General features: G+C 40.9%; 1 protein-coding gene across 1 annotated transcript; it reads right to left on the bottom strand.

Moving 5' to 3' along the window:
- Positions 1-5,250: 5,250 nt before the first annotated feature.
- On the bottom strand, positions 5,251-11,648 carry LOC309719514 (SH2 domain-containing protein 3C-like; the record flags this gene model as incomplete). The annotated part of the gene is made up of 7 exons (XM_082555676.1): positions 5,251-6,054; positions 7,200-7,409; positions 7,538-7,649; positions 9,762-9,933; positions 10,441-10,556; positions 10,900-11,360; positions 11,624-11,648. The coding sequence occupies 7 exons, from the start codon at positions 11,646-11,648 to the stop codon at positions 5,885-5,887; spliced, it is 1,266 nt and encodes a 421-aa protein (XP_082411802.1). The 3' UTR covers positions 5,251-5,884.
- Positions 11,649-11,821: the final 173 nt, after the last annotated feature.

The raw sequence follows: 11,821 nt of genomic DNA, 5'->3' as shown, positions 1-11,821 counted from the left end.
ATTACCATAGAACACTATTGATCACTTTGTTGATTTAAAAAAATATATACAGCAATGTCTCCATTGTTACATTTATTTTTAACTTAACTACATTTAACTACAGAGCCCCGCAAGGGACATTGGAGGAAAAAAAAAAAAAAGATGAACTTTAGTGAAACCTCGCAAAATAGGCTGCAATCCTTCACAGGTCGCATTTGAAGGCTGAGTCGGTGTATCCTTCGTGGCTACTTAGTTTTAATATTACTCTTTCTGGGTGACAAAATAAACTTTTAAGATATTTACAGGCATGAATGTAGCTGTGTAAACTTCAAATATCTGCACTTTTTATCAAGACATCAATTATTTGCAAAAGTGCACCGACGTTTTCGGAGACATCTGTTACCCACCAGCTCAAAGTTGACCGGGAGGTCGAGGCCCACTAGAGCTGGGGGGAACACCGTACTCGCAAAAGTTTTGCGAGATCTCGCAGAAGTTCATCTTCTTCTTTTTTTTTTTTTCTGCAATGTCCCTTGCGGGGCTCCGTATTTAAGTACTTGAATCATATATTCAGGATTTAGGAAAGTTTTTCATCTGACACCGATTTATCATGTGAGTTTTCTTTAGAAGTCAAGTTTTTTTGTCAGATTTGAGAAGTACACTTTTTTGTTTTCTTTTTTTAAAACATGAAATATTTGAAAAGTTCTTATTGTTTTTACTTTTAAACTTTGAGGTCTAAGTCGACATCGGCATTGACCCCAACCCTAACATTAACCCTATGCAAACAGAATATGAGTAAAGTGATATATTGGACTGTACTACTTTACTGGAAGAACGCAAAGGCTCACGAATTTGCTCAAATTGGTCTCATCCTGAAGAACACAAATATTTGGTCACTTTCAAATAAAAAATAAAGACGCTTATTGGTTTTTCCTAAAATTATTTAATTTGACCTGAATCAATACAAGTTTTTAGTTACTGAAACTAAAGAAGACTTCATGGAACACTAAATTGGTTAACAATTTAAAGCTGTTCTGCAGCAATGGAGGTTGATCAAGCCTTGAAAGCTGGTGCTACTAATTCCTACAGGTGTCCCAATTTTTTGGATCACTTACACCCCCCTCTGTCTGCATAAAAGCAGTGTGGGAACACACTGTGTTACCAGACCCAAATGAGCATCAGTTGAACAGTATTGTACAGCAGAAAGCAGTGTGTTGCTACAAAAATGGCGAGAAAAAGACAATTAACAGTGGAAGAGAGCCAGACCATCATAACAATTAAAAATTTAGGTCTGTCCTACAGAGAAATTGCAAAGAAAGTCAAGGTGTCAGTGAGTACAGTTTCCTTCAACATCAAGAGGCACTCAGAAACTGGGCAAACTCTGACAGGAAGAGGTCTGGAAGACCCAAAGCCACAACTGAATCAGAGGACAAGTTTCTGTGAGTTAACAGCTTGAATGATAAGCGGCTCACAGGACAACGGCTTCAAGCACAGCTTAATGGTCGTAGTAAGCAAGTCTCAGTTTCAACTACGAAAAGAAGACTTTGAGCTGCAGGTTTGACAGGACGAATTGCAGCAAGAAAGCCTTTGCTAAGGTGTAGGGATGGGTATCGTTTAGGTTTTATCCGATACCGGTGCCAAACCAGTACTTTTGAAATGGTGCCAGTGCTTAAACGGAGCTCGAACTGGTGCTTAAAGAATGGAGAACACAAACTTTGTCCAAAAATCTCTCATATTTAGCTGTTTTTTTCTAAAAAGATAACAATGTTAGCCTTTTCTGCGGCTATAGGGCATATATGGCATCACTCTGGGCTGGAAGCAGTTCTTAAACAATGGAAAAACACAAACTTTGTCCAAAAACCTCTCATGTTTAACAGAGTTGTTGCTAACAAGTCACAAACTTTCTTGTTTTTAGTCGAAACATCAAACCTGAACCCGAGACTTACAGTTAATTCACAGATATTCCATATGGCGTTTAGGTAACAGTGAAACAGAAGCAGAAGGTAGACTAATAAGTGTGGAAAGGCCACATACATAATGTAGCCTTCAATTTTACTAGATAAATAGAATCTTGCATACTGGAACATGGGTGAAAATAGGAAACATGGTGTAAAGTAATAGGTTATATAATTTATATTCATAAACCTAAATGGGATGGATCTAAACCTCATTTTTTATCACTTTGATGTTTATTTATTTATTTACTTATTTACCTGGTATGATTCCATACTTTCTAGGAACTTTAAACAACAGGATATTAAAAAAAACAAAACTTTGTTGTTGTAGCTCCAAATGAAACAGAGACAAACCATCTGGGTTAAAATATCATACTTAAAAATGCAATTCAAGTAATTTCTTAAACATGTTTAATATCCATTTTATGTAATTATGCATGTAGATTTTTGAAAAATTCAAATAAAATGTGTTTGTGTTTGTGAAAGGTCTTCTATTAGCAAGTCAAAACAAAAAACAAAAAAAACCCCAGAGCTATAAATCCAAGTTGTGTCCTGCATACAGCAGAGGGAGCTATTAATGTGAAAATGATCTTTGATGGAGTCATGTGTTATAACATTCTGGGTCCTTGCAAAATAAAATAACTTAATTTGTTTGTTTAGGGTTTTTTTCCCCTCACTTTTTGTCATGGACAGCACACTTCAGATATGCACCTCAGTGAGATGTCTGTTTTTGTAGTTTTATTAACAGTGACCTAAGCTTCATGCATATGATTAAACTTTTTTTTTTTTCAAACTAAAATACAATATTTTGCAATGTTACATTATAAAACATCTTGAATAATGGTAATTGGGTGTATACCTTCAGTTCTACAGGTTTATGGTTTTGAGGTTTGGGGAACAGACTAAGGAATGTTGGTGCTGCTTCAGCACAGGATGTGCTTTGAGCGTTTTAGTGTTTTGACTTCCTGTCTTTGGTTTATCACTCTAGGGACTCTTTTCACCTAACCAGTGTTCCACTGTATCATTTTTAATGAGAGTTTTCTTGCTGTTCTTTGTAGTTGGGTTGTTTTCCTTTATACTCTGATCATTTTCTCTAGTTTCTTGACTCAGACTTTTTGACTGATTGTCTTCATTGCTTCCAGCTGTCTCCTGTTTCCCATCCCCGTTCAGCTCACAGTGTAAAAAATAGACCTGTCATTCTCTTGTGATGTGTTATCTCTACACATTTCTGTTACGTCTTCTGCAGCTCTTTTAATTTATTCTGTTGATCCCCTTGCTTAAGTTTTTAAACTTAGAATCTTCACTTAAAACTTGAACTTTATGTTCAGTGTTCTCTACCTCCTGCATATGGGTTTTGGCACAGACGCATTTTTAATGAAGCATTTCCATGATTTGTTTGTATGGTCTTTGTAATACGTGTTACCCTGTAACAAAAATCATGAATTTTTAATTCAATTCAATTTTATTTACACAGCGCCAAATCACAACAACAGTCGCCTCAAGGTGCTTTATATTGGAAGGTAGTCCCTACAATACATACAGAGAAAACCCCAACAATCATATGACCCCCTATGAGCAAGCACTTTCACGACAGTGGGAAGGAAGAACTCCCTTTTAAGAGGAAGACACCTCCAGCAGAACCAGGTGCAGGGAGGGGCGGGGCCATCTGCAGTGACCGATTGAGGTGAGGGGAGGAAGACAGGACAAAAGGCATGCTTGGGAAGAGAGACAGAAATTAATAACAAGTTTACAACTGAACAGGTATTTTAGAGGTTTTGCGCAAATGGAAGACATATTCCAAGGTTCCTCACACTGTTACTAGAGGCCAAAGTAATGTGATCTGGAGTAAGATATCATATTTCTCATCATATTAGACTTTAGGTCCTATTACAATAACCTCAGTTTTATCTGAACTTAGAATCGCAAAGTTACAGGTCATCCAGGTCTTTATGTCTTTTCCTGCAGTTTAACTAATGAGTGTCAAAAATCTGAAGTGGTTTTGTTAATTTCATTTTCCTGATTGTAACTGAGTTTAGAAGCAGGTGATTCACTTTGAAATGTAAGTTCACCACAGCAGAAGAATACAGGAAGAGTTTGGTATTTAGGGCCCGAGTTCATCACTCCGCAAAAATATGCTACACACAGACTGACATTGGGGAGTGATCGGTAACCTCCTCAAGCCTGTAGGTAAAAGCTTTAATGGTGGAAGCGTTGAAACAGTAGGGCAGTGATTTAGAAAAGCTTCAGCACCGACATGTCAAAGGCAGAGAGGGGAAATTTACAGCTAAACAGACCACAAAAAGTAGAGGTTGGCTTTGTTATATGGCCCGGGGAAAGTGAGGCATGTTAGTGTGTATGCTGCAGCGCGGCTCGAGTTGCCAGCTAGCTCACAAGCATGACTGTTTTTATTCAATAAAACAACCTCCAGTGAAATAAATGTTTATTTACACTTTTTGATAAATAAAAAGTAAAACTGTTTAAGATTACAAAAATGATCTGCACCTGTGTGCCGTACTCGTGCAGTTAGGATCAGTTCACTCCCCTTACATTAAAAAGTGACATCGGTATAATAAAAAGAAAAAGAAACAAAGAGGAAACACGAACTGACCCCAGATTACATTTAATAATCTCTTCAAATTATAAAATCCTAATTACTGAAAAGATACAAAAAACTAAACAAAAACTGAAATGCAGATGTACAGTTATTCTGTTATTACATTCTACAATGTGACATATGTGTTACGATCTTGTATGTCCATGTGTTTGTTTGTGCAGGTGTTGTGTTTTTTCTATGTTAATTTAGCTGTGCCAGGGCCCTGTTCCGATTGGTGCGTGGATATACTGCCCCGGCGTGATTGGATCCAGCTGGAGAACCCGCCCATTAAAAGGAGGCTGGAGTGCTACAGCGAGAGAGGTCCTCGCGTTTCTCCTCATCACCCAGCAGTAGTCCTGTGGTAGCCGCTGGCTGCAGTACGTTTGAAAGTTGTGGAAGTGGAGTGGGTAGGGGTGAGCTGCCGTTTCTTTTGATCACCCGTTTTCTCCTGTTTTGAGTTAGTTAAGGAGGTCAGACTCGGTCTTTATTTTTGACTTTGTTTTGGTAAGGTCAGGGGTGCGGGATTTGTGTAGGTTTGTTCTGTTTATTGTTTTGGCCTTGGCTCACCCTGAAGTGTTGACACTCCCGTTTTGGTTCTCTTTATTCACATTGTAAATAAATCACCTCATATCTAACGGATTCGTTTCGTGTGACTGCTTGGGTCTTGGGGGGGAAGCGAGTGCCTCGCTAATGTTATGGCCTGGCCCTAGACGGGTCGTAACATATGTTTGTGGATTTAGCTAAGGTCCAGCCTTTAGGGAGATTTAAACATTTACAAACATGAGCCTATCAGACTGAGGCACAGCCTCGGTAACCTAAAGGGCACCAAATATTTACACTTCCAAATCATGTCGCCCTGTGCCACTTTGGAGTAGATAGAGTCCTTTGTTAGGTAAACTAACACAGGACAATGTTGATCTGTGAGGTTGTTGAAGGAGTGCAAGTCCTCAGTCAAAAATAAAAACACTCTCTGGAGACTCCATCAAAGCATTTAGTGGTTTCTTTCACAAACTGTCGTCATTCTGCTGAAGCTTTCAGACAAAGTTCCTCAACCTTGAGTTACATCAGTTTAGCTTCAAAAGAAACTGGAAAAGTGCTGGTATGGGAAGGTAAGCATTTATAAAATTTCAGTCTCACTCTTCAAGTATCCCGGTCTGCTACATGTGACAGATTTGAACTAAGTGAGTGCACTGCTTCGTTCTGGTGTCTACACGCTTAGGAAGCCTCCTTGTTTGAAAGATCACAGCGCTTTCCCTTTTAATGAGCTTTCAGTGGAGGAGCTTCTCAGTGTCCAACACAGTAATTGTCCATGTATGTAGGCATGAGCTCATAAACAAGGCCTCTAAAAACAGTGCTGGGGTCAGTGTCGTCTGATGGGTGGCTCCAGCTTGTTGGACAGGGCGGTGAGCACCTGGTCAAACTTAGAGTATCGCAGAGCCTGTTGCTCCTCGGCCCCCCGGCTCCCCCACAGCAGCCGCATCTGGAAATCAGTCAGGAAAAGCTCCAGGACTTCGGCCTGCTCCCCGAAACCTGCAACATCACATCAGTTTAACATTATTAGCAGCACAGGAGTGTAGAAAGGAACCGGAGACTACCATTTCTACCACAGAGGTCCCTGTAACTGGACCTGTCTCAAACATGAACAAGAACAGAATATATGTGTGTGAATAAGAGGGATGAACAGGGAAGCTGCAAGGAGCAGAGGTAATGAAGGTAGAGTTTAAATATCGGAGGTCAACTATCAGAATAGACATAAAGTGCACAAGAAAGGTGAAGAAGAGAGTGAAGCCAGGGTGGAGGGAGTGTGGATGAGCACGAGGGGTGATGTGTGACAGAAGCCAGAGCGAAAGAGAAGTTTTATTACATGGAAGTGAGACCTGCGGTTGGCGTGACAAGAGGTGACATGACATCATACCCATAGGGAATAGGGTGCTCCTGATGGATGAAGACCCCATCAGGAGCAGAAGAAGAAAGGAAGAGTTTATTTACAGGAAGTGAAAGAGGAAGTTCTTGCAGTTCACTATACAGCCTTGGGTTGTTCATTTGGCCTACCAGTCGTGAAGCTATTTATTACTGATTGATAATAATATAAACTTCAACTTAAAATAAACCATCAGCTCAAGAATGACCTTAGAATGGGATTTAGGAAATTAAAACACTTTTCCTAATTATTTTTTATAATCAGATTATTTAATGCTGCAGCATGTACCAGTCTCTTCAATAAAAGGTTTCAAATGTAGTTTGACTTGCATGCATTTCATGCATGCCTCAATCTGACTTTATTATATTTTATTGCAGGTTGCCACCTGGTTGGAACCAGTGTGTTGGACTTTTTCCAGATTGAAAAAAAATACATGCTCTAGTCTACCAACGCTTAAGTGGCTGCTAAGAAATGCTAGGCTACTTTTCTACTAAAACTTGAGGAAAGCAGTATTTAAAAAAAGAAAGGGGAAAACGTGAAAGCACATTAGAAACAACATGAAGAACAGCAGTAAGCTGCAGCACCTAACATGCGATCCGTGTTCCTGCAGTGGAATGGCAACTGTGTGGAGAGTAAATACAGCAGGTCCCAAGACGGATCCCTGTGGTCTTTCGTGTTTAAATTTTCTAAAGGTTTGTATTTAATTTGCTAATGTTATAAAGCAGACATACTGCATTTTGTTTTCGTCTCTCACCTTGTAATTTGCTCTCAGCGTTAGAGCGGTAGATGCCCCCTAGCTGGGCAATGGTTCTCGCCGCCCCGAGGTGGAACATGACCACTTCCACCCCAACTTCCACCGTCTCCCATAGTTCTGTCCCCTCCTCACCCACCACTGCATTCTTCTCCATCAGAGTCAGAAGAGGGAGGACGTGGGGGAAAGTGGTGTTGGACAGCGGACAGCTTTCTGGAGAGTTGAAAGACAGATACAGAGATCATGTTTGTTGTGGAAACAATGGTGTAGCACCAAGATATGAGCAGGAATTGTTTCTCCATGCTTTTATCATGTGGTGTCGAGTTCAGGAGACGCTCTACCTCTTCCATCGTTCAGGCTCTTCATAAATGGCCTGAGAGTTTTTTCATAGAGAATGGCACCTTCTGTGTGCCGCTGCCGTAACGCCATCCAAGTCTCCTGCAGACGGGACACCTGAAAGACCGAAGAACAACACTATTGCTTTTGTGCCTTCCTCTCGTTTTGTATATATTTGTTTTATTCAATTTGTCTTACTATTTGTATTACCTGCACAGCTGAACCCACAATTGTTTGACAGCTAATCTTATAGAAATTGTCCCTGTCTTTATTTTTTTCAGTCTGAAAATATAGTTGAGATGTATATGATTCCTAAAAATATTCAGAGGTGATGTCTTTTTTTATGTAAAGACAGTTTTGAATATATACAGAAACTTTGCCAGAAAAGACAGGCCAAGTTAAAAATATATATTAACAATAACTAAGAAAAAATATAAAATGAAGAAACTTTTCTGCATTTGAGTTAATAAAATCACTGAAAGGTTAATAAGTTATCAATAAATGACTTTGCACCTTTTGTTTGAGGATGTGATGAAGCACCCTGATATCAGAATTGTGACATTTTACAGCCTGACACCTTGAGGCAGGGAAACCCAAAAGAAGGCCGAAGGCTAAATCATGTAAGTGATAACATTAAATATCAGTGGGCCTCTTAGCTATTCCTGAAATTAAGCATCTTCACTAAAGGTGAGTCACAGTAATAATAATAATAATAATAATAATAATAATGGATTGCATTTATATAGCACTTTTTGGGGCCCTCAAAGCGCTGTACAATTCCACTATTCATTCACTCTCACATTCACACACTGGTGGTGGCAAGCTACAGTTGTAGCCACGGCTGCCCTGGGGCAGACTGACAGAAGCGAGGCTGCCATATTGGGCCATCGGCCCCTCTGGCCATCACCAGTAGGCGGTAGGTGAAGTGTCTTGCCCAAGGCCCGGGGCTCGGACAGTCACATATTAAACAAATATGTAAGACTGCGGTCTTCCATTTGCGCAACATCTCTAAAGTTAGAAATATCCTGTCTCAGAGTGACGCTGAAAAACTAGTTCATGCATTTATTACTTCCAGGCTGGACGACTGTAATTCATTATTATCAGGATGTCCAAAAAACTCGCTGAAAAGCCTTCAGCTAATCCAAAATGCTGCAGCAAGAGTCCTGACAGGGACTAGAAAGAGAGAGCATATTTCTCCTGTTTTGGCTTCCCTTCATTGGCTTCCTGTTAAATCCAGAATTGAATTCAAAATCCTGCTCCTCACATACAAGGTCTTAAATAATCAGGCCCCATCTTATCTTAATGACCTTGTAGTACCATATCACTCTATTAGAGCACTTCGCTCTCGCTCTGCAGGCCTACTTGTTGTTCCTAGAGTATTTACAAGTAGAATGGGAGGCAGAGCCTTCAGTTTTCAGGCCCCTCTTCTGTGGAACCAGCTTCCAGTTTGGATTCGGGAGACAGACACTAGCTCTGCTTTCAAGATCAGGCTTAAAACTTTCCTTTTTGCTAAAGCATAGTTAGGGCTGGACCAGGTGACCCTGAATCCTCCCTTAGTTACACTGCAATAGACGTAGGCTGCCGGGGGATTCCCATGATGCATTGAGTTTTTCCTTTCCAGTCACCTTTCTCACTCACTATGTATTAATAGACCTCTCTGCATTGAATCATATCTGTTATTAACCTCTGTCTCTCTTCCACAGCATGTCTTTTATCCTGTCTTCCTTCTCTCACCCCAACCGGTCGCAGCAGATGGCCGCCCCTCCCTGAGCCTGGTTCTGCCGGAGGTTTCTTCCTGTTAAAAGGGAGTTTTTCCTTCCCACTGTCGCCAAAGTGCTTGCTCATAGGGGGTCATATGATTGTTGGGTTTTTCTCTGTATCTATGAAGCGCCTTGAGGCGACTTTTGTTGTGATTTGGTGCTATATAAATAAAATTGAATTGAATTGAATTGAACCGGCAACCTTCCGGTTACAAGACGAACTGCCAACTCTTTGAGCCATGATTGCGCCCTTATCAGTATACACAGTAGGCAAGGGGTTACAGCCTCATGTTTGTTGTACTACGCTGTTCCATTAAGTCAATATTTGTTAATCTCTTACCTATACCCTGGTTTAACTTTACCCCGGGCAACCTTTGTTACACATCCCTTGCTCTTCCGGCTGTTTCCTGCGTGCTTCCCCTATCTCCATGAACACAAATAACCAAAGCTCCGTGCAGTGCATGTTTACCTGCGGAAGCTCCAAGGCTCTCATGACTGCAGCGAAGCCAAACATATTGCCCATTGTGCTCTTGAGCTCAGCAGCGATTTGGATGATTTTGTGAAGCAGGCAGGCTCGTTCTTCAGTCGTCCCCGTGCAGCCCAACACGTGCACAGCCAACATAATCGACATGGTTTGAAACCTGCAGGAATGTTATGTTATATCAGGTCATGTCAGCCCACACAGTGATCACACTTTGCTTAAAGAGGTCCTTAAAGTCAGAACAAGACTTCCAACAGCAGGAATAGGGAGACAACATTGAAAGGGAAAGCAGACATATGACTAAATAAATCACGTAGTTAAAAGAAGGCTAAAAAAAAGATGGAAAGAATTATAAATTACTATGAATAAATTAGGAATAACACACCATGTCATTGCTGTTGTGACACTCCTGTGTATAAATGCCCCACTTAACAGCAGAAAGTCTTATAGCCTGGTAACAAAGCCAGGTTGGTCTCTCTAGTCTAGTCTACTAACTTAATTAGCAGCATTATAGTTTATGGTTCCAGTTTGTAAAAACATTTGATAGTAGATAAATTTGCAGATAACTAAAAACCAACTTGGTGGACAAAAGTCTAATAAGGCTCATGTCAGATATACACCGTTCTATCACGCTAATGAACAGCTGAACTGGTTGAACAGTATTCACCTCTCCAGCAGGTCTAGTCTTAACTGTTGTCCATGTGGCAGCGTGAGCAGCTCCATCCCGGAGGTAACGCCCATCATTCTTTGCACCTCTGGCGTGACCTCCAGAATTCTGGCCACCTAGGAACACACACAGATGTAAGAACTGCTGCATTAGATTTCAGTTAGCGGAAACAGGATGAGCAGGAAAATACACTTTAAAATCTCCTGAAACATCTGCATGTTTTCACACATCAATAACACTTTGATTTAGAAATGGTTTAGAATTTGCATTCAAACAAATACCCCATAGTTTACCTGTTATCACTAACGCATAGCTAGCCCTAGATTTCCTTCAGCATAGTTGCCACTGCGTTCAGACTAAAATAAAGAAATCCCTAAACCTTTCTGCAGAGCTGCAGTCCATCCTTAAAAAAGTCCCTATTACTTTACAAATATTGATTAGAGCAGCTATAAACAGTACCATGCAGTCAGCCTTGGTGATGTGTTTGGCCATTGTCCTGGGATCGACCTCCACCAGAAGCTCCTTCACCCTCCGCAGGACGCCCACTTCTAGAGGCTTATTCTCTTTTCCCATCAGTGGTGACTGGTACCTGCTGGGTTTGAAACAGGAGACCGTCTCCACCACAGGCGAAAAGTACACATTCCAATCCTCGGCCCTCAGTGGGTCGACTCCCGCTGACCCCTCTTCTGCCTGCAGCCTCTCCACATAGCTCTGAGGACCAGGGTACAGCTCTGTGTAGCAGCTCCCGTCTGCATGAGAGGAGGGAGAGACCTGGGTGTGGTGAGGTTGGGGTCTGTCAAGATGCTGTCTCTGTAGAGTGCTGCTGGGAGAGGGCAGAGGTTGGACGGTGTCCGAGCGCCTCGGCAGGGACGGAGTCACAGTGGGAGTCCGGCTGCTGGATGGAGTTCTGGATGTGGGGGCTGAAGAAGAAGGGAGGGAAAATTAGGAAAAAGATGTTTACAAATATTTATCCAAATAAAGCAGAATAAATATATACATTTCAGACACTACTTGAGATACATAATAAGAGGAAGTGCCACATTCTATGTGGATGATTATTATAGACTAATGAACCCATGACAATGAAATATACTGATAGAAATATCATCAGTATAGCTGATCACTGTGGTTAATAGTTTTGGACAATTATTTTAGGGCTCTAAGGCAGAGAGGAATATTATACCATCATGGCTTTTGGGTTGACTCATAGTTAATTAATGTTAAACTTTGTGCGCCTCTTATTTTCACCTTAGTCTGTGTCTTGGTGTTTCCCTTTTTTAGTTTACTTCCTGCTTTATTTTGAAGGACAATTTCTTTTTTGCTTTCTGCATTTTCACTTCCTTTCTGTCAGTTTATTTCTGCCTTCATTATTGTCTAGACT

This window comes from Aulonocara stuartgranti (assembly GCF_965226115.1).
Source record: "Aulonocara stuartgranti genome assembly, chromosome: 12".
Lineage (NCBI taxonomy): Eukaryota > Metazoa > Chordata > Actinopteri > Cichliformes > Cichlidae > Aulonocara > Aulonocara stuartgranti.
The sequence above is the reverse complement of the archived record's forward strand: the minus strand, read 5'-3'. Positions and strand labels throughout refer to the sequence as shown.